The sequence below is a fragment of the Stomoxys calcitrans genome, chromosome 1 (genome assembly GCF_963082655.1).
Source record: "Stomoxys calcitrans chromosome 1, idStoCalc2.1, whole genome shotgun sequence".
NCBI classification, from domain to species: domain Eukaryota; kingdom Metazoa; phylum Arthropoda; class Insecta; order Diptera; family Muscidae; genus Stomoxys; species Stomoxys calcitrans.
The window spans coordinates 84,245,363-84,269,545 of record NC_081552.1 but is presented as its reverse complement, the minus strand read 5'-3'; the positions used below and the strand labels follow the sequence as shown (position 1 = coordinate 84,269,545).

The window sequence follows — 24,183 nt, the reverse complement described above, 5'->3', positions numbered from 1 at the left end:
AAACCGATCTTGGGTCTTGACTTCTTGAGCCTCTAGAGTGCGCAATTCTTATCCGATTGGGATGAAATTTTGCATGACGTGTTTTGCTATGATATCTAACAACTGTGCCAAGTATGGTTCAAATCGGTCCATAACCTGATATAGCTGCCATATAAACCGATCTTGGGTCTTGACTTCTTGAGCCTCTAGAGTGCGCAATTCTTATCCGATTGAAATGAAATTTTGCACGACGTGTTTTGTTATGATACCCAACAACTGTGTCAAGTATGGTTTAAATCGGTCCATAACCTGATAAAGCTGTCATATAAACCGATCTTGGGTCTTGACTTCTTGAGCCTCTAGAGTGCGCAATTCCTATCCGATTGGGATGAAATTTTGCATGCCGTGTTTTGCTATGATATCCAACAACTGTGCCAAATATGGTTCAAATCGGTCCATAACCTGATATAGCTGCTATATAAACCGATATTGGGTCTTGACTTCTTGAGCCTCTAGCGTGCGCAATTCTTATCCGATCAGAATGAAATTTTGCACGACGTGTTTTGTTATGATATCCAACAACTGTGCCAAGTATGGTTCAAATCGGTCCATAACCTGATATAGCTGCCAAATAAACCGATCTTGGGTCTTGATTTCTTGAGCCTCTAGAGGGCACAATTCTTATCCGATTTGAATGAATTTTTGCACTAAGTATTTCGTTATGATACCCAACAAGTGTGCCAAGTATGGTTGAAATCGGTCCATAACCTGATATAGCTGTCATATAAACAGATCTGGGGATTTGACTTCTTGAGCTTCTAGAGGGCGCAATTCCTATCCAATTTGGCTGAAATTTTGCATGACGTATTTTATTTTTACTTTTAACAACTGTGTCAAATAAGGTTCAAATCGGTTCATAACCTGAAATAGCTGCCATATAAACCGATCTGGGATCTTGACTTCTTGACCCCTAGAGGTCGCAATTATTATCCGATATGCCTGAAATTTTGTACGATGGATCCTCTCATGACCATCAACAAACGTGTTTATTATGGTCTGCATCGGTCTATAGCCCGATACAGATCCCATATAAATCGTTCTCTCTATTTTACTTCGTGAGCCCCAATGGGCGCAATTCTTATACGAATTGGCTGAAATTTTACACAGGTCTCCAACATATAATTTAATTGTGGTCCGAACCGGACCATATCTTGATATCGTTTTAATAGCAGAGCAACTCTTTTCTTATATCCCTTTAAGCCTAAGAAGAGATGCCTCGAAAACAACTCGACAAATGCAATCCATGGTGGAGGGTATATAAGATTCGGCCCGGCCGAACTTAGCACGCTTTTACTTGTTTTAATTTTTTACAGTACTTGTAATTGAGGATGTGTTTTTTGTTTACATTCTTACATTCAGTTTCATAATTCGAATTAATATTCTGTTAATTATCTAAAATTTTAATGTGATTTAATATGTTAAATGCTTTGTCTGTGCATTACAGTCTTCTGTCATTACATCATCCGACCTAACAAAAATTTTGGTAGGTGCTATTATTTTAAATAAATGCCAAAAAGGCAGCGGCGGAAAAAAAAAATTTTTGGTCCACTTGAAATGTTTTTCTATTACATCATTTGAGCCTTATATTGCTATGTTGGGTAAATATGTCCGAAATGGGGGTGTTTTTGGGGGTGAGGTGGACTCCCATAAATTAGATTCGTGCTATAGTCTCAAATACCTTTAATTTGAGCTTAATATTGGCATCATTGATTTAAATTTCCTTTTGGCGGGCTTTGTGGGTGGGGCGGCGCCTTAGACATCCCACCTTTAATAAGTATACCAAATTTCTGTTTTTAAGTTATTATAAACAAACTAAATTTCGCGTATATCGCCCCACCCATCTCCGAGACCTGACGTTTTGAAAAAGGGTAAGGGGAAGAATGGTTCGCCCATTAAAGTTTTGATGTTAGACCTACTTCATTCTTTTGGTTTTGGTGGTGGATTGGAGTAACCAAACCTACACCTACTCTACTCCAAAAAACCACATTTGAGATACTTATTGCTATAATCGGTATATATGTGTGGTTCAGGAGGAGTTTATGAGATGAGTCGGCCCTGAAACACTTGGCCATAAAACAGATATAAGATTTGAGCACCCTTTTTGCCATAATCCAGTTTGAGGTGGGGCGGCCACCCACGCACTTAGCCCTGAAAAAAATATCAGCATCGTGCTCTACTGTTAAATTCCTTTTTTTTTTTTTTTGAGTTGCAATTGCAATTAGTTGTGGGGGAGTTTACCCCCAAACACTTGGTCTCAAAATTGGATGTCAAATTCGTTTTCTACTTTTGAGCCTCTTATTGCCATAGTAAGCAAACATTGAGCGGTTTGATGGGATAATTACATCATCGTGCTAGAGAACGATTTTGTTTGAGCCCCATAATGTCAAGCATTTTTAAGGGGGGGATCAATACTTTCAGAGCTACTGGTGTCATTTAGATCTTCCCTAATTATTTTTTTTTTTGTAATGGTAATCTATTTTCTTTTTGTAATGGTAATCTACATTCAAAATCACATTTCAAACAACAACTTATGATAGCACATTTTTAAAGATTCGCAGGTTCACCTATGTCTATCTCAATTGATGGTAAAAAGTGTACTCTACTACCAAAGACCTTTTATTACTGTCCTATTTTATCCTGATCGGCCTTCGTATATTATTTTTAATACCTGTTTTTTTTTTGTATAGGATGGGGGAGGGGATTGCCCTCTGACACGTCCTTTCATTTGAGTACAATATTTTCTCTGTCGTCCTACATGACAGTTTGGTGTTCTTTTTATTGGAAGGTGAATGTTGGTGACTCCGACGCTAAGACCCGCAAGACAATTTATTTGAGGCCTTTGTTGTTGCGATCAATATGTCCTGCTGAACGGCAGGACGTGACGCAGATTGTGACAATTATCTGGGTCACGTCCTGCCGTCCTTTCGTTTAGTTCCCATATTACCCCGATCGAACTACACGTCTTATTCAAGCGTATTAGGTGGGCCGGTCCCATACTCTGTTCCAAACGTGTAAATCAGATTCGTGGTCAACTCTCAAAGATCTTTCATTTTAGACCAATTTTGTGATCTTGGACATTCACGACCGTTTTGGGGTTTTTGAGGTTGGAGAGGCCCCGTAGACACCTTGGACCAAATTGTTATAACTGATGTGTACTCAACTTTCAAACACCTTTCATTTTATACCCATATTGTCCCCTCAGGAGGAAAATATTTTGATGTCAGAGGTGGCCCCTCAAACACCAAGGAATACATTTTAATGTCAGATTTGTACTCTACTTTCAAATACCATTAATTTGACACCCATATTGCCCAAAGCGGTAAAAGCGTCCTGTTGGGTGGTGTTTTTGGGGGTGGGGGACCCCGACACTAAAGGTGATATTTTTATGCCTAGTCTACTCTTAAATACCTATCATTTGATACCCATATTGTTCCTGTCGGTAAATATGTCAGTTCTGGTGGGTTTTGAAATGGGGCGTCGGCCCAGGTTAGTTGACCCACAAATTTTATACCGATTTCGTGTTTTCGGGGTACTATGAGGTGGCATACAAAATTTCGCTTAAATCGGTGCACCCATCTCTGAAATCTGCCGTTTTTTAGAAATTTTAGGATGTGGTTGGCTTCAAATTTACTTTTCGCTTAAAGACAATTGTTTTATCTTCACATACAAAAGCACAGTTGCCAGTTGACAAATCTATATTGTGATTTGTCCCTTCATCCTTAATTTACTTCCAAATATTCAAATCTAGCGCCATTGGAATTCAGGTGGGGTGCAATCTGCAATGAAAGAGTCTCAGCAATGTGGTGTGTTAAAAGTAATGGGGGCTGGATGCAATGACCGCGATTTTACCCTTTGCCAAAAGGCTTATCAGATTATTATACCACCAAAAGATAACATGCTTCCACCTGCTCAGTGAGCAGGTGGAAGCAACGTTTCATTCGCCCGAATGAAACGTTGGGTCTTATTAGTCAATCCTTTCTTATGCACAGTACGAAAAAAACCAAAAACCAACAGCCAACATCTCTTCAATAATACATCTAACATTAACAACACACACGAAGCCATATGGGCATATTGCATACATATTTGTCGACATGCTGTTCGTGCATTCATTTGTTTGCGCTTCTTTTGTTTGGTCACAAACTTATATCATTTCCGCTTGCAATACCTCGAAATATTTGTCTAAGACCCCATAAAGAATATATATATATATATATATATATATATATATATATATATATATATATATATATATATATATATATATATATATATATGGTAAACACCTCAAAACAAACTTTTGATTGCCACTCTATATATACATATACATATATATATGTATGAATATATAGAGTGGCAATAAAAAGTTTGTTAGAGGTGTGTACCATCCTTAATCCAAAAATTTTGTCTTGAACTACACCCTCTTCCATAGGGTGGAGGTATACAAATTTCGTCGTTCCGTTAGTGAGACATCGAAATATTCATCTGAAACCCAAAAACAATATTTATATTCTTGTCGAAAGCACGCCAACTTTCGAAGGAGTAAAGCTAAGCGCTTCAAATTTTGCAAAAGTATTTTCTATTAATGTAGGTCCGTTGGGGTTGTACATTGGCCATGTTTTCGTATAGCTGCCATGTATGCCTATATTGGATCTTAACTTTTTGAGCCTCCAGAAGCCGCAATTCTTACACGATTTGGCTGAAATTTTGGATGAGGTGTTTTGTTTTGACGCACTTGTTATCCGATCTTGCTGAAATTTACAACGACCTCTCCTAAGATCTTTAATATACGTGCTAATTATGGTCTAAATCGGTCCAATCCTTATATAGCTCGCATATAAGCCGATCTACCGATTTTACTTCTTGACCCCCATAGAGCGTAATTTTTTGCGATTTGGCTGAAATGTTTCGCAATGATTTCTACAATGGTCTCCAACATCCAAACCAAGTATAGTCCAATTGTAGCTCTAATAGCATGGCAAGTTTTATACATTACCGTTTGTTTGCCCATAAACAAATACCCGGCCAAGAATCCATGCGATCCATGGTAAAGTTTATATAAGACGCAGCCGAACTTAGCACGCTTTTACTTATTTTCATTTTTTGAGCAGGAGTTCCATGTTATGTTTTTTTTCTCTTCTTCAATAAAGTAAGTACATAAGTTAAGGAAATATGTATGTACTATATTTGAACAAGTAAAAAGGCGTTAAGTTCGGGCTTGCCGAACTTTGGATATCCGCCACCTCGGGTATATATGTCATAAATCCGGTAAATCCGGATATATCAAAATCTGGTGAAAATCTGATTTAGACCAAATACTAATAAGTACAAGTCATTGTTCAATTGTGTATAACAAAATATTGGTCTTTTTAGTAGCTACCCAGCAAAAACTAGGTAAGTACATGCCATTACCCACAGGCATACCAGTAAGAAAATTCTTGTTACTCGTAGGAATATCTAATAATGGGTTACCTATAATGAGTTAAACAATTACTTATTGGTAATAAGAAGTTAAAGAATAACCAAAAATTAAGTAATAATTCAAAAGAAAATTTGAAAACGAAAAGAATTCTGTTAAATCTTAAAGTAATTACGATACGACCAATAGCGTCCGTCTCTAGGCCAAAAAAGCCACCTGTGCCAAATTTGAAGTAAATCGGACCAGAAATGCGATCTGTACTTTGTGCACAAATTAACATGGACATACACATAAACGAACATACATAGCTTAATCGAATCAGAAAGTGATTCTCACTCGATCGGTATACTTATAACGTCCATCTCCTATTTTTATACCCACCACCGAGGGATGGGGGTATATTCATTTTGTCATTCCGTTTGCAACACATCGAAATATCCATTTCCGACCCTATAAAGTATATATATTCTTGATCAGCGTAAAAATCTAAGACGATCTAGACATGTCCGTCCGTCTGTCCGTCTGTCTGTTGAAATCACGCTACAGTCTTCAAAAATAGAGATATTGGGCTGAAATTTTGCACAGATTCTTTTTTTTGTCTATAAGCAGGTTAAGTTCGAAGATGGGCTATATCGAACTATATGCCATATAGAACGATCCTCCGATTTAGGGCCTTAGGTCCATAAAAGCCACATTTATTATCCAATTTTGCTGAAATTTGGAACAGTGAGTTGTGTTAGGCCCTTCGACATCCTTCGTCAATTTGGCTCAGATCGCTTCAGATTTGGATATAGCTGCCATATAGACCGATTCTCCGATTTAGGGTCTTAGGCCCATAAGAGCCACATTTACTATCCGATTTTGCTGAAATTTGGGACAGTGAGTTGTGTAAGGCCTTTCGACTTTCTTTGTTAATTTGACCCAGATCGGTCCAGATTTGGATATACTTGCCATACAGACCGATCCCCCGGTTTAGGGTCTTAGGCCCACAAAAGCCACATTTATTATCCGATTTTGACATCTTTCTTTAATTTGGTCCAGATCGGTTCAGATTTGGATATAGCTGCAATATAGACCGATTTCTTGATTTTTGGTTTTGGACTCATAAAATGCTCATTTATTGTCCGATGTCGCCAAAATTTGGGACAGCGAGTTAAGTTAAGCTCCTTGACATACTTCTGCAATATCGCACAGATCGGTCCAGATTTGAATATAGCTGCCATATAGACCGATCTCTCGATTTAAGGTTTTGGGACCATAAAAGAGGCATTTATTGTCCGATTTCGCCGAAATTTGGGACATTGCTTTGTGTTAGGCTCTTCGACAACTTGGCCCAAATCGGTCCAGATTTGGATATATCTGCCATGTAGACCGATATCTCGATTTAAAGTCTTGGCCCCATTAAAGGCGATTTCACTGAAGTTTGACACAGTAACTTATGTTAGGCTTTTCGACATTCGTGTCGTATATAGTTCAGATCGGTTTATTTTTAGATATAGCTAGTGTACTTATTAGTATATGGTCCAAATCGGAACTTGTTTTGATATAACTGATATGGGACATAATGTATGAAATTTTCACCGAATTTTGATGAAAGATGGTTTACATATATACCCGAGGTGGTGGGTATCCAAAGTTCGGCCCGGCCGAACTTAACGCCTTTTACTTGTTTTTTTTTTTTTAAAACAAGCAAGGACGGGTTAATGTCAGGCAAAACCGACCTTTTGATACCTTACAACGCTGGGGAATGAATGCTTAGTCATCGAAATTAAAATTTGCTTGTATTATTTTTGCTTTTGCTCGTATGAGTAAAATTTCTAGAAAATTGTTTGGTAAATGCGCTTGCGAAGGCCTTAAAGTAAAAAAATATGTATGGGAGTTACATCTAAATCTGTTCCGATTTCAACCAAAATCGGTACACATAGTAAAAATCATAAAAGAATACATTCTATAAATTTTAAGAAAATATGTCAAGAAATATGTTCACAATGGCTCTAAAAGTGAAAATCTGGTGATACATACATATCGGAGCTATATATAAATCTGACCTGATTTCCATGAAATAATGCAGCAATGTTGCGAGTCATAAGAAAACCCTTTGTGCCAAATTTCGTGAGAATCGGTTAACAAATGACCATTTAATTGCATTATTACTGCTAATCGGACGAACATATATATGGGAGCTATACTAAAATCTGAACCGATTCATACAAAATTCGCCCAAAATTTTGAAAGGCCTAAAAGAGTCCTTTGTGCAAAATTTTGTTGTAATCGGTTGACAAATGATAATTTTATTGCATTTTAACTGCAAATCGGACGAACATATAAAGGGTGATTTTTTTGAGGTTAGGATTTTCATGCATTAGTATTTGACAGATCACGTGGGATTTCAGACATGGTGTCAAAGAGAAAGATGCTCAGTATGCTTTGACATTTCATCATGAATAGACTTACTAACGAGCAACGCTTGCAAATCATTGAATTTTATTACCAAAATCAGTGTTCGGTTCGAAATGTGTTCATTCACCGTAACGTTGCGTCCAACAGCATCTTTGAAAAAATACGGTCCAATGATTCCACCAGCGTACAAACCACACCAAACAGTGCATTTTTCGGGATGCATGGGCAGTTCTTGAACGGCTTCTGGTTGCTCTTCACTCCAAATGCGGCAATTTTGCTTATTTACGTAGCCATTCAACCAGAAATGAGCCTCATCGCTGAACAAAATTTGTCAAAATTTGAACACATTTCGAACCGAACACTGATTTTGGTAATAAAATTCAATGATTTGCAAGCGTTGCTCGTTAGTAAGTCTATTCATGATGAAATGTCAAAGCATACTGAGCATCTTTCTCTTTGACACCATGTCTGAAATCCCACGTGATCTGTCAAATACTAATGCATGAAAATCCTAACCTCAAAAAAATCACCCTTTACATGGAAGTTATATCTAAATCTGAACTGATTTATATGAAATTCACCAGTTATGTCAAAGCTATAAAAAAAATCCGTTGTGCTAAATTTTGTTGTTGTCGGTTAACAAATGACCATTTTATTGCATTATTACTATAAATCGGACGAACATATATATGGGAGCTATATCCTAATCCAAACCGATTTTTTCCAATTTCAATAGCCTTCGTCTCTAAGCCACACAAGATGCATGTGCCAAGTTTGAAGACGATCAGATGAAAATTTCGACCTGTACTTTGAACACAAATTAACATGGACAGACGGAGATAGCTAAATCGAATCAGGAAGTGATTCTGAGTCTATCGGTATGCTTATCATGAGTGCATTATAACTAAGTGCATGTGTTTGTAACACCCGGAAGGAAGAGAGATAGACCCATTTGTCTTCCTTCTGGGTGTTACAAACACATGCACAAAGTTATAATATCCTGTACCACCCCGTCACGGGATGATTATGACAAACACACGGGATGGAAATCTGAGCTTCGATTTTCGCGGTATTCATCGTCATTACGATAAGATCAGCTGAGAGCTACCGGTCTCGTCCACAGGTTGAGGATAGTGGAATGCTTCATATACTGAGTAGCTGCAATTGCAGTCGCGGACAATCTGCGACATCGAGTGGAGAGTCTCAGTGAGAGGCCGGGCAGCATCGGCTCATGCTTAAATACTGAGTGCCTATGATAGTCGATATGACAAGGCGAGTTATTGGCGCCTTCAAATAACCAATGGCCATGACGTTGCCGCGGTGATCGGTCCTATTGCCTGGAACGGGTTTACTCATTGTTAGGAGTTTGACGAGTATCGCAACTTCCACATGAAATAAGGCTACAACAATAACAACAACCCTGTACCACCGTGGTGGTATAGGGTATAAACCATTTGTTTGAATGTGTAACTTAAGGGTGGCACACCACCACCAACCTCACAACTGATATCATTGCTCCTACTTTATGTTTGGTCTGGCCATCAAAGCATGAGCATAGTGCAGATACCGAGTGGTGCGTCACATAATACATACCGGCTTATTGGAGTTGTGGAGCGACTGTGGTGGTGTGCCACCTTAACTTATACTTGATTTTAAGGTATTCCAAGTATATAAATGATAAACTAAACGAGTGAATTCAATATGCGGACTGGCTGACAATCAACAATCAGCATCTCCTCAGAAATCCAATGTTAAGAAAAATATACAAGATTCACAGGGCCGTTTATCGCACAATTTGCCTTTTATTCATTATTGTTGTAAAAAACGATTACCAACAAAATAACGATACTGCCATCAAATATTGGAAATCCTTTATTGATGAACTGGAAAAGTAAAAAACATTCACTTCCGTGCGCGAAACCTACAATAAATTCATGGATCAGCTATCGCAAACAGTTAAGACAAGCGTTAAATAGTTGCTTACTACATGCAATCCATTGAGCTTATCCTAGGAATTGGCTCTTGAATGAATCTTCCATGAATTAATCTTCCGGCCTCCATGATTGATTTTCATCAGTTATTCTATCTGTTTTATACAAACGTGGTACAATTTGTTATTATTATTAAAATAAAACAGAAAAAAACAAGTAAAAGCGTGCTAAGTTCGGCCGGGCCGAATCTTATATACCCTCCACCATGGATCGCATTTGTCGAGTTCTTTTCCCGGCATCTCTTCTTAGGCAAAAAAGGATATAAGAAAAGAGTTGCTCTGCTATTAAAACGATATCAAGATATGGTCCGGTTCGGACCACAATTAAATTATATGTTGGAGACCTGTGTAAAATTTCCGCCAATTCGTATAAGAATTGCGCCCATTGGGGCTCACGAAGTAAAATAGAAAGAACGATTTATATGGGATCTGTATCGGGCTATAGAACGATTCAGACCATAATAAACACGTTTGTTGATGGTCATGAGAGGATCCGTCGTACAAAATTTCAGGCATATCGGATAATAATTGCGACCTCTAGGGGTCAAGATCCCAGATCGGTTTATATGGCAGCTATATCAGGTTACGAACCGTTTGAACCTTATTTGACGCAGTTGTTGATAGTTAAAATAAAATACGTCATGCAAAATTTCAGCCAAATCGGATAGGAATTGCGCTCTCTAGAAGCTCAAGAATCGGTTTATATGGCAGCTATATCAGGTTATGGACCGATTTGAACCATACTTGGCACAGTTGTTGGATGTCATAACAAAACACGTCGTGCAAAATTTCATTTCAATCGGATAAGAATTGCGCACTCTAGAGGCTCAAGAAGTCAAGACCCCAGATCGGTTTATATGGCAGCTATTTCAGGTTATGAACCAATTTGAACCATACTTGGCACAGTTGTTGCATATCATAACAAAACACGTCGTGCAAAATTTCATTCTGATCGGATAAGAATTGCGCACGCTAGAGGCTCAAGAAGTCAAGATCCAAGATCGGTTTATATAGCAGCTATATCAGGTTATGGACCGATTTGAACTATACTTGGCGCAGTTGTTGGATATCATAGCAAAACACGTCGTGCAAAATTTCATTCCAATCGGATAAGAATTGCGCACTCTAGAGACTCAAGAAGTCAAGACCCAAGATCGGTTTATATGGCAGCTATATCAAAGCATGGACCGATATGTCCCATTTACAATACCAACCGACCTACACTAATATGAAGTATTTGTGCAAAATTTCAAGGGGCTAGCTTTACTCCTTCGGAAGTTAGCGTGCTTTCGACAGACAGACGAACGGACGGACGGACGGACGGACAGACAGACGGACATGGGTAGATCGACATAAAATGTCGCGACTATTTATGGTTATACTGTTTTGAACTAAGGCTCTTAAACGATGCTTGTTGAATATAATTGAGAACTCAGGTTCCGTTGATGTGAATTGGATTTGGTGAAACTCAGGTTCACTTCTTGAAACTATTCCCGTTCCGGTATACTTACAGACGCTGGGTAGTAGTGGAAACAAAACAACAAATGTAGAATTCTTCTTCATGAGCGGTTTTATTTTCTTGTGAGATGTCTAGTCGATGACGGTTGCTAACCAAAGAAGAAGGAAACTCGGCTCGTAGCTCGCAGGCTACCTCCATATTCCAAAGAAGTGTTGCCACTCATCATTACTAGTACCGGTTTCTTATTTAATCAATTCCAATCTATCTTTTAATCCATTACATTGGAACATACTAATCTATTACTCATTAACGGTTTCTTACGATTAATCATAGTTCAAATACTTCATTGAGATCTTAATATAAATTCAAAATTGTTGGGATAAGTCTATTCAACAACAAACGATGTGGCTGGAAGGTCAGTCCATTCAACATGCTCCCCGCCTTGGGCAGAAAGGCCAATTATTCAGTTGTCCAGAGCTTCGGTCACTCGTTTTAGGGTTCTTATGGCCAATTGAATCATGTACCGAGGTACAGATGATCTGAGACCTTCGACATTGTTTCTGCCCATCGGTGCTCGGACGATAAGTCTTCTCGCTCTACGCCTCTCTTCATCAAATTGTCGTCTCGCTTCCAGTCTATTGGGGTCTTCATCTCGGTGTCTCTGTCGATTATGAGCATGAGCATCATTTACTGGTGCTCGTTCCACTCTTTGCCTAGCCCGGGATCGTTCCAACTCGTCTCGGCTAATTCGCATCATCGGGTAAAGATGCAGGAGGGAGTGGTGTTCCTGTCGGCATATTTTGCACACATCGTCGGAGGTACACTCGTACGTGCGATGAGATCTGGCGAGACAATTAAAACAGTAGCCATGTTCGCGGACTGCTCGTCGACGAGCCCCTATGTCCATTTCGAGGAACTGTCGGCAAAAACGTAACGGATGAAAACGGTCGCAAATTAGACAGCTATGGATTTCAGGATTTCTGGGAGCCCTGTGAATGTAAATAAATTGAAATATTGCTTTCTTTTGTGGATTAATACTTATTATATCGTTTAGTCCCCGAAGGGGAGACAGTAGTGGAGAATATTAACTTTTAGTGCTGAGACAAAGGTTTCTGGGTCCCGGTCTGGGCTTCGGACAATAAAGGACATATTTTCGTAATATCTCTTGTGATGGTCCCGTTTGCTGTACGAACATCCACCACTCGAACCAATCCATCACTCCCACAATGTACGGCCTTTATCCGGCCAAGTCTCCATTCACATGGGGGTAATTGATCATCCTTGATAACAACAAGTTGATTAGGTTGAAGGTTATCCTGAGGAGTTTGCCATTTATAACGGCGCTGCAGTTCCTGCAAGTACTCGGTCTTCCACCGTTGGGCAAACTCATGTTGTTGGGCTTTGAGTCTCTCCCATCGATCTGAATACGTAATTCCGTCAGAAACACTCTCTGGCGCGGCAACTAAAGGTGATCCTCGTAGAAAATGACCTGGAGTCAAGGCCAAGACGTCAAGGGGATCATCGGTCATTGGGGACAAAGGTCGGGAGTTAAGCACCGCTTCAATTCTCACAAGAAGCGTCGAGAATTCCTCGAACGTGTATTTATGACTTTGAGCTACTTTGCGAAAATGTAGTTTGAAGGACTTTACACCTGCTTCCCACAGGCCCCCCATGTGTGGCGCGTTCGGGGGAATGAAAGACCATTGAAATCCGTGGGCTGCGTATTTCTCTATTAAATCCTTGGGAATTGTATTCAAAAACCGATGGAAATCGTATCGTAATTTCCTTTCCGCTCCGACGAAATTAGTCCCATTGTCGGACATTACTTTCTTTGGAAGACCTCGTCGTCCAACGAAGCGGGTGAATGCCGCCAAAAAGGATTCGGAGGAGAGACTTGAGCATAGTTCCAAGTGGATCGCCTTCGTGCTAAAACATACAAAGAGGCACACGTAGCCTTTCTGATAAATAGCCTGTCTCAAGTTGGAAGATTTAACAGAAAAGGGACCTGCAAAGTCTAAGCCGGTAAAGGAAAATGGAGGAGAGAATGAGCTACGCTCCATGGGAAGAGCGGCCATCAATTGAGATTGAACGTTTCGTTTATAAATAACACACGTCTTGCAAAGACGAATACATTTCTTAATTGTAGATCTCAATCTAGAGACATAATACTCTTCACGAATTGTCCTCATCATAAGGCTATTCCCTGCATGCAGTAAAACGATGTGTATATAGGATACATACAGTCTGCAATAGTCAGAGCCGACTGGTAGAATGATGGGGTGGCGTTCGCTAAACGAGAGGTGAGAATTAGCTATTCTTCCATTCACGCGCATTATCCCCTCATCATCAATATAGGGATGAAGAGGATAGAGGGAGCTCTTCCTATGAACCTTTAGTGTTTCGTTCAACATCTGGTATTCGCGAGAATAGTAGTTTCGCTGCGTCATTCGAATAAGACGTTTTTTTACATCTGCGAACTCCTTACATGAGATTTCCACGGCTGCGAAACGTTCCCCCGTTCTGCATGCCCTGGAGAACCGTAGAATATATGCGATTATCCTAATAGCCCTGTCCCAACGTGAAAACCTCCTCAGCAGATCCTCAGCATCACCAACAATGTGAAAGCAGTCTAACCTTCTCGCTTCCGGTGGATCTTCCACCGGAATAGACGATTTCGGCCATTCCTCTTCCGGGTCCCCAAGCCATTTGGGCCCATGCCACCAAAGGGAATTGTCCCTGAGATCTGGTGGTGAGCAACCACGAGATCCTAGATCGGCAGGGTTCTCACTAGACCTGACATGGCGCCATGCAGAATTCCCTACGTTCCGAATGATCTTCGCAATTCGATTTGCCACAAAGGTCTTCCATGTATGTGGAGGTTTCCCCAGCCAACCTAACGTAATGGATGAGTCGCACCAGAAATAAAGTCCAAAATTATGAAGGGGCAGATCATTGACAACATGTTTGATTAATTGGGATAGTAACACTGCGCCACAAAGTTCTAAGCGGGGTAAACTCAGGGGGTCGATTGGGGCTACTTTGGTCTTGGACACCAAGAGGTGGGTCCGCACGGAATCGCCTGAATCTATTCGTATATAAACAACAGCACAATATGCCTTCTCGGAGGCGTCACAGAATCCATGAAGTTGAGTCTTATACAGTGGAGCAAAATTCACCCATCGAGGAATTTTGATCTGAGACGTATAATGGAGCGATTCTACGAACTGATTCCACTTCAGCAGGGTACCTGGTTTAACATTCTCATCCCATCCGGTGCCCTCTAACCATAACTGTTGTAATATTATCTTTGCCTGGATGATAATTGGGGATATCCATCCTGCTGGATCAAATAACTTAGCCACCGCCGACAAGATTTGGCGTTTCGTAATCGAGAGTGAATGTCCAGGAGGATCAATTCTATAAGAGAAGCCGTCCTCAAGTGCGTTCCATTGTACGCCCAGCGTCTTCGTACCACTGGTCTCGTAAAACTTGAGAAACTTCGAGTCCAAGACCCTATCCTCAGGAACTGAGTTGAGAATCTCCGAGCAATTCGAAGTAATCTTCCTGAGTTGAAACCCTGCCGAGTTTAATAACTCAATCAGCTGTGTCAACGATTCGATTGCCGATGTGGAGTCGTGAGCTCCCGAGAGCACATCGTCAACGTACATATCCTTTCTAACAATCTGGGCCGCTTGGGGATAGGAGTCCCCCAAATCTTGAGCCAGTTGATTCAAAGTCCGTATAGCCAAATACGGGGCACAGTTCACTCCGAAGGTAACTGTCTTCAAGGCATAATCCCGGATAGAACTGGTAGGAGAAGGACGAAAGAGTATCCGCTGAAAATCCATGTCATCCTCATGAACAAGTATCTGACGATACATCTTCTCTATGTCGCCGTTGAAAACATACTCAAAAAGTCGCCATCTCAAGATCAGGGTCATGAGATCCGATTGAAGTGTGGGGCCCACATGCAATACGTCATTGAGTGAAATCCCGGAGGAAGAGCGCTTCGAAGCGTTAAAAACCACGCGCACCTTTGTACTGGTACTCTGTGGTTTAATCACCGCGTGGTGGGGAAGATAGAATGATCCGAAGGAGCCATTAAGAGGCGTTTCCTTCGACGTCACGGGCTTCATCTGGTCAAGATCCAAATACTCCCCCAAAACTCCATGGTACGTCTCACTCAGTCGTGGTCTCGTCCGAAGGGATTGTTCCATTCTTGCATATTGCAACAAAGCCTGTGTTCTTGAGTGTCCAAGAGGCGACTGGCCCTGATATCCTTCCTTAAATGGAAGTCGTACGACGTAACGCCCCTCCGCATTCCGCACCGTAGTATTAAGGTAGAGAGACTCGCAGAACTCGTCAGCAGTCGAAGGAGCGCGTCTGCTTGGAACTTCCTCCTGTTCCCAAAATAGGCGCAGTTGGCGGCCAATCGTATCATCAGTCACGTCAGTGGCCTGAATGGAAAAAGATGCGACAGACTGTGCAGGTACCGGTCCGCTAACCACCCAGCCGAATATGGTAGATTGTACCAACAGAGTCTCACAGATCTTCCTAACACCATGGAGAAGGATATCAGGTAGAATGTTACTACCCAAGAGTAAGTCGACCTGGCCTGGGAGGTGGAATTGAGGGTCCGCCAAGTCCAGGTCTTGGAAATCGGTAGCCCTAATCTTCTCTGCAGGAATGAAGAAATTGGGTAGGAGACGGGTAATCTTCGGAACCACAATAGCTTGAGTATCTATTGCGACGTTGTGGGATTCTGAGAAAAGGGAAATCGAGCAAATATGACTAGAATTTGCCACAACTAGGCCGCCAACGCCGCGGATTTCGAAATTCCTATTCTCCGTTGGGAGTAAAAGCCTCTGCTGTAATCTCCGAGAGATGAATGTCCTTTCAGCCCCCTGATCCAAAAATGCTCGGGCCTTAAAGGTATCGCCTCTATGTCTGATGGTAACGATTGCCGTGGGCAATAAAGTATTATCATCTGAAGACGCGTTCTCAGGAGAAGAAAAATGGGCCGATGTCCGCACCACAGGAGACGTATCGGCATCGTGAGCGACCTCAGAAATAGGTGCTTCAGTGAGACTGGTGTCAGTCGATGTCGTTGTAAAGTTGGAACCGGTTGACTGAACCTCAGCCTCCCCCGTATTCATGTCACCCTGCGATCTATGTCTAGGAAAATGTAGTAACGTATGGTGATTCCTCTTACACTCGAGGCACACAAACTTGCTCCTGCAATCTCTCCTGATATGTTTATACGAAAGGCAATTGAGGCAAATGTTATTCTGGGTCACGAACTGATTGCGGGAAGTGGGATTCAGTTCCCTGAATCTAGAGCAATCCCTTAAAGGATGATTCAATTCACAGAGTTTACATCGGGATTGCGGGGTGCCTTCGGTCCTAAATGTGTTAACTTCCGAAGGTTTTTTAAGCGAGGACCTGGGACCATGAATGCCGTCCAGTCTCTCCACAACCTCGTACCTATTGGAAAGAAATCTATCCATTTGAGACCAAGTCGGCAACTCCCGGTGGGAATGAAGGGACTGTTCCCATAGCGACAAAGTCTCATGCGGCAATCTACTTGAGCATAAATACACCAATATCGGATCCCAGTCCCTAGTCGGAATGTCATGAGTTCTAAGAGCGGCCAAACAATCATTAATGTTACTCTGAATCCTCTGTAGAGCCTCGCTACTTTCGATCGATATAACCTTCAAATTCAAAAGAACCCTTAGCTGGTTGTCGACAAGCACCCTCTTGTTCTCGTACCTGGAACGCAATGCCTCCCATGCCAGCTCAAAATTCTCGTCACACAATTGATACTTCCTGACGATTCCTGCAGCTGGACCTTTCACCTTCAGACGAAGATGATAAAGCTTCTGGACAGGAGATAGTCTGGGGTGGTTAATGTATACAGCGGTAAATATGTCACGGAATGAGGGCCATTCCTCATACCCGCCTTGGAAATCCTGAGTATCACAAGGTGGGACCTTGATACAGCTGAATCCCGAGGGGGATTCAGAATCCTTAGAGGGTATCCGAGCACGCGATTCAGCCGGAGCTGGTAAAAAGATTCTCTGTAGGTCCATCATTTTGGCCTTGCATGAGTGAAAACTGGATGTGCAGACCCTGTACTTCTCCTTAGCCGAGGCCTGGAATTCATCGGACAACTTCTCGTCCTTCGTCGTGAAAATCCTTCTATAAGACGCCTGAACATTCGCCCATCGTTCCTGTAAATCCTGCAACGCAACTATCAAGGATGTATCCGTGTGGTCCGCATCCGGTGTATTATCGAAATCCGCACAATACATGACCAGATCGTCAGAGTCGAATATAAAATCACCCTGCAAATTCGCCATTTCAGATCTCAAAGACGTAAAAAAGCACCAAACCAATCCCAGATCCAGGAGCACCTCCTATTGCCTTGATGATAAAATAGAGAACAAATCCCGTGTCCTGATACTGCGCAGAGGAGTCGAAAAAAGTGTACAAGGGATAGGGACCTAAAGTCGTGTGCTATGAAAGGGGGAAAAAATTAACCTTAACAAGTCGCCTGGAGCGTCGAGGGCCTACACGCAGCTTCCTGATGTCCTGCCTCGATCCGCTGAGGACGACACAAACAGTCAATACAACTCTGGGCCTAACCAGGGGTTATGATCTTCAAAAGCGATCAACAATCCAGTAAATATCACGGTGTGATAATATATACAATGTCCAACTCAGAAGTTCGTAGAAAAGCCAATTCTAACCCTGGCCTGTTCGACATAAATCATAGGTAGGGTTACCTTATAATCGGGGGATGCCAACTCTGTACCGACAGATAAAGGTATGTTACATCTAGAGAAATCCTCAGCGCGAGGAAGAAAGATAGAAAAATAAACGAAATCGAGTGTGAGTAAGTTACGATTAATGTAGACAAATCCTCCTTGGTGATTTCCCAATCGGACTAAAGCCTCAGTCCTTTGTTCGTTTCCCCAAATTGACCGCACAAGATATCCCAAAGGCACGAAAGTGGAATGATAATGCAAATCCAAGTAGTGGCAAACAGTTAAAAAAAAAACGAGTTTCTTATATTTCAAACATCGATCTAATTTGCTTTATTTGTAGAATGTTTATTACTTTCATTCTTGATGAAACGTATAAATTCTTGTAGAGGTAATCATATAGAGATATATGTGAAGAGAAATTATATAGTGATATATGTATAGGTAAACTTTGGTATAACGAGTATTTTAAATATGAGTCAATTTGTTTCAATATACAATGTTTATAACCTTCATTGTTGATGAAACAATCTAATGAATTCGTGTAGAGATAAACCATATAGAGATATATGTATACATGTAGGGGAAACTTGGTGAATGGCAAAAAAAAATAGGTTTGAGATCAATATTTCACCTCATTTTTCCTCTGAATATCGTCTAATTGGGATTGCGACGACTTTTCGCAATAAGAAGTGTATCCAATGGCTCAACATATGCACTATGTCGGGCATAGGTAATGTAATCTACATTAGATCATATTCCAAAATTGTTTTTTTTTTTTTTTTCAGAGATAACATAAGTAAGGCGGCACTAGTCTTAAATGTGTCAGATATGTCGCCGGGACCAATATTTGATTCGCGAAATAGGAATCTCAATTTGATGGTTCTCAAATTCGTAGCATAGCTTAGGGCGCTTGACCGAAAACGTGACAGTATTAATTGTGGCTTGTATTGACCACCGTGAGTGTTAATGTGGAACACAATGGAATAATAAAGAGAAACAAAAAATGTGACTTACATTATTTTGTTGGGTGGAGTTACCCGGTCTCGTGCGGTGAAATTCTCCGATATATGTAGCAAAGAATTAGTTGGTGGTATTCACGATCTCCGCTGGGCACTGGAAGATGTCGCTGGTAACCGAGCGATTTCTTGTAGATAGCGATGTGCCAAACTACGCGATGAAAGTAGGCTTAGCTGATGAGATGGTGGCTTCTCGCCGCAAACACGTGTGAGACGGCACTTGTGGACTCTGGTGTCAGCTTCACGGTGAATGGCAGATGTGCATTCCGATTGATTCAAAGTAATGAAAAAACGCTCGTGGTGGATGCGTTATTTCTGGTAGATACTGATGGAGCACACCATGCGATCAAATTAGGTGGAGATGGTTTGTCATCAAAGGCGCGATTGGTGTCAACTTTCACGGTGAATGAGAAATGTGTAGCTAAGGCGATTCGAGTTGGTTCACTAGGTTGCTAGCCACCGATAGATGTCGCAGGTGACAATTTGCTTCTGTATATAAAGATGAGGCGAACTATGCGACGAAAGTAGGCTTGGCAGTTGAGATAGCTTCTCGCCTCAGATTGGCGGTGAATGCTGGCTTCATGTGAGGGAATGACTATAATGACAGGAGCTTCGGTTGTCGCTGGCTTCACAGATAAGAACACGTCCCTCAGTATGGTGACACGGTTTTAAATGAGAATCCACAGAACTATCTTTCAGTCACTGGATGGTGAATTAAATGTGTACAACGCTCTTAGTAGAGGGAGCTGGCTACCAATACTGTCAGGTTTGTGTGGCCGGAGGATACTGTTGCGTTGATAGCTTCTTTCCAAGGGCAAGTTTAATTTTTCTTAGTTCTGTTGACATCAATTTTCCTGCAGTCAGAGTACCCTTTGAGTTAGTGTTGACTTTCCGTGTTTGAGTAGGTTGCAAGCGTTGAGGCACCTATTAACCTCGTATTTATCCGCGAGTTTTCCCAGTGTCGATTGGTGGGTAGTACTGAAAATCAACGAATATCTGAAGAAGGGCGCGCTATGACCGCGCTTTTGTAATGAGGTGCGGGGAGCACTAGCAATAAGCCTCCGAATACGGATAAGGTGTTGTGAAGCACGTTAAGCAGAAAATTTCCTTGCACGGTACTTATGGTCACGTTTTCTTCACCATAACCTGAAATTGGTAAACTTAGTATGGGACATAATACTAATACAAAAAAGGCAAAATGCGTTTTCCGCCAGTTTTCTCGTACAATCAATATACGGATACGTTTACAAACTTTCCCCTTTCTGTACGAATTATTTTGTCGAATTGCTTTTTCCTTCTGGCAATTATGCTGTTGCAAACAATCAAAGCAAATAAATATAACCATGCATAAGAGCCAAAACCAATACCACGAGAGAATTTTTGTGCGTTTGCGGGATGGTGACTGTTTCCACTATTTTCCCGTCACTAGACACGATTTAAGCAATTCCAAGCAAATTAAAACCACGCGGCGAACGTTGTTGGGTCTTTTTTTTGCTTTTTTCCTAATTATTGCTATACTCATACAACCGTAGGTACCAACATTGACATGTTGAGAAACAGAGTAACCATTTACAATAGTGAAAAAGGTGGTGCCACCAGAAATAAGATGTGAACGATTACTTCGAGCTTTTGACAAATTGGAGATTTATTGCACCAATGTTTTTTGCTTGTGGACTGTATTTTTAAAGAGGATGGCCAAGGTAGGGTCGAAGGGCCATATTTCTGGTTATACTGTTTTGAACTAAGGCTCTTAAACGATGCTTGTTGAATATAATTGAGAACTCAGGTTCCGTTGATGTGAATTGGATTTGGTGAAACTCAGGTTCACTTCTTGAAACTATTCCCGTTCCGGTATACTTACAGACGCGGGGTAGTAGTGGAAACAAAACAACAAATGTAGAATTCTTCTTCATGAGCGGTTTTATTTTCTTGTGAGATGTCTAGTCGATGACGGTTGCTAACCAAAGAAGAAGGAAACTCGGCTCGTAGCTCGCAGGCTACCTCCATATTCCAAAGAAGTGTTGCCACTCATCATTACTAGTACCGGTTTCTTATTTAATCAATTCCAATCTATCTTTTAATCCATTACATTGGAACATACTAATCTATTACTCATTAACGGTTTCTTACGATTAATCATAGTTCAAATACTTCATTGAGATCTTAATATAAATTCAAAATTGTTGGGATAAGTCTATTCAACAACAAACGATGTGGCTGGAAGGTCAGTCCATTCAACAGCGACGATCAAGAATATATATACTTTATGGGGTCTCAGACGAATATTTCGAGTAGTTACAAACAGAATGACGAAATTAGTATACCCCCCATCTTATGGTGGAGGGTATAAAAACTTACCAGCTACAACAATATAAACAAATTATCCAGCAAAAAATAAAAAGTTATCAAAAGCGGACAATTTAATAAACAAACAATTTTGTTTTTCTTGTAAACAATGGAGTCGAACCGAAGCGAATGCGACGGCGTCAAGAGGTTTCTCGTCGACGTATGTTTATAATGTAGTGTTTGTACGTTGTAATATGAAATAAATAGCAAACATTTTGGAAAGAATGTTATGTATGTTAAGGTAAGATGTACATAAAGGGTGATTTTTTTGAGGTTAGGATTTTCATGCATTAGTATTTGACAGATCACGTGGGATTTCAGACATGGTGTCAAAGAGAAAGATGCTCAGTATACTTTGACATTTCATCATGAATAGACTTACTAACGAGCAACTCTTGCAAATCATTGAATTTTATTACCAAAATCAGTGTTCGGTTCGAAATGTGTTCATTCACCGTAACGTTGCGTCCAACAGCATCTTTGAAAAAATACGGTCCAATGATTCCACCAGCGTACAAACCACACCAAACAGTGCATTTTTCGGGATGCATGGGCAGTTCTTGTTGCTCTTCACTCCAAATGAGGCAATTTTGCTTATTTACGTAGCCATTCAACCAGAGATGAGCCTCATCGCTGAACGGTGAATGAACACATTTCGAACCGAACACTGATTTTGGTAATAAAATTCAATGATTTGCAAGCGTTGCTCGTTAGTAAGTCTATTCATGATGAAATGTCAAAGCATACTGAGCATCTTTCTCTTTGACACCATGTCTGAAATCCCACGTGATCTGTCAAATACTAATGCATGAAAATCCTAACCTCAAAAAAATCACCCTTTATAAGTAAATTACTATTTTCGTAAGATTTTTATTACGTTTCGTTGGCAACATTTAAAAAGCTGTGGCAGAAATGGTCGAATGCAAAATACATATATTTCTGCCAATTACTTTTTATCTGATTTACAAAAAAACTTTAAAATTACAAAATTCTTATATTACAATCTCAGTATTTTTATACCCTCCACCATAAGATGGGGGGTATACTAATTTCGTCATTCTGTTTGTAACTACTCGAAATATTCGTCTGAGACCCCATAAAGTATATATATTCTTGATCGTCGCGACATTTTATGTCGATCTAGCCATGTCCGTCCGTCTGTCCGTCCGTCCGTCTGTCTGTCGAAAGCACGCTAACTTCCGAAGGAGTAAAGATAGCCGCTTGAAATTTTGCACAAATACTTCTTATTAGTGTAGGTCGGTTGGTATTGTAAATGGGCCATATCGGTCCATGTTTTGATATAGCTGCCATATAAACCGATCTTGGGTCTTGACTTCTTGAGCCTCTAGAGTGCGCAATTCTTATCCGATTGGAATAAAATTTTGCACAACGTGTTTTGTTATGATATCCAATAACTGTGCCAAGTATGGTTCAAATCGGTACATAACCTGATATAGCTGCCATATAAACCGACCTTGGGTCTTGACTTCTTGAGCCTCTAGCGTGCGCAATTCTTATCCGATCAGAATGAACTTTTGCACGACGTGTTTTGCTATGATATCCAACAACTGTGCCAAGTATAGCTCAAATCGGTTCATAACCTGATATAGCTGCCATATAAACCGATCTTGGGTCTTGACTTTTTGAGCCTCTAGAGTGCGCAATTCTTATCCGATTGAAATGAAATTTTGCACCACGTGTTTTGTTATTATATCCAACAACTGTGCCAAGTATGGTTCAAATCCGTCTATAACCGGATATAGTTGCCATATAAACCGATCTTGGGTCTTGACTTCTTGAGCCTCTAGAGGGCGCAATTCTTATCCGATTGGAATGGAATTTTGCACGACGTGTTTCGTTACGATACCCAACAACTGTGCCAAATATGGTTGAAATCGGTCTATAACCTGATATAGCTGCCATATAAACCGATCTTGGGTCTTGACTTCTTGAGCCTCTAGAGGGCACAATTCTTATCCGATTTGAATGAATTTTTGCATGAAGTATTTCGTTATGATATTTAACAACTGTGCCAAGTATGGTTGAAATCGGTTCATAACCTGATATAGCTGTCATATAAACAGATCTGGGGATTTGACTTCTTGAGCTTCTAGAGGGCGCATTTCCTATCCGATTTGGCTGAAATTTTGCATGACGTATTTTATTTTTACTTTCAACAACTGTGTCAAATAAGGTTCAAATCGGTTCATAACCTGATATAGCTGCCATATAAACCGATCTGGGATCTTGACTTCTTGACCCCTAGAGGTCGCAATTATTATCCCATATGCCTGAAATTTGTACGACGGATCCTCTCATGACCATCAACAAACGTGTTTATTATGGTCTGAATCGGTCTATAACCCGATACAGATCCCATATAAATCGTTCTCTCTATTTTACTTCGTGAGCCCCAATGGGCGCAATTCTTATACGAATTGGCTGAAATTTTACACAGGTCTCCAACATATAATTTAATTGTGGTCCGAACCGGACCATATCTTGATATCGTTTTAATAGCAGAGCAATTTTTTTCTTATATCCTTTTTTGTCTAAAAAGAGATGCCGGGAAAAGAACTCGACAAATGCGATCCATGGTGGAGGGTATATAAGATTCGGCCCGGCCGAACTTAGCACGCTTTTACTTGTTTTATGTGATTTTGACATTGTTTGATGATGGGATGCAAAGTGTAAAACTATCTTAATATTGTTATGAAAAAATTGAAGTAAATTATTAAAATTTT

General features: G+C 40.6%; 1 protein-coding gene and 1 long non-coding RNA gene across 2 annotated transcripts; both read right to left on the bottom strand.

The window, feature by feature from the left end:
• Nucleotides 1–9,628: 9,628 nt before the first annotated feature.
• Nucleotides 9,629–21,578, bottom strand: LOC106094663 (uncharacterized). Its single transcript, XR_009396502.1, has 3 exons — nucleotides 21,452–21,578; nucleotides 9,843–9,944; nucleotides 9,629–9,779 (listed from the first exon to the last, which is right to left on the bottom strand). It is a non-coding gene; the product is annotated as an uncharacterized LOC106094663 (long non-coding RNA).
• On the bottom strand, nucleotides 11,419–19,567 carry LOC131994166 (uncharacterized). The gene is made up of 2 exons (XM_059360599.1): nucleotides 19,092–19,567; nucleotides 11,419–12,296 (listed from the first exon to the last, which is right to left on the bottom strand). Coding segments are annotated over exons 1-2 (528 nt in total). The 5' UTR covers nucleotides 19,094–19,567; the 3' UTR covers nucleotides 11,419–11,770.
• Nucleotides 21,579–24,183: the final 2,605 nt, after the last annotated feature.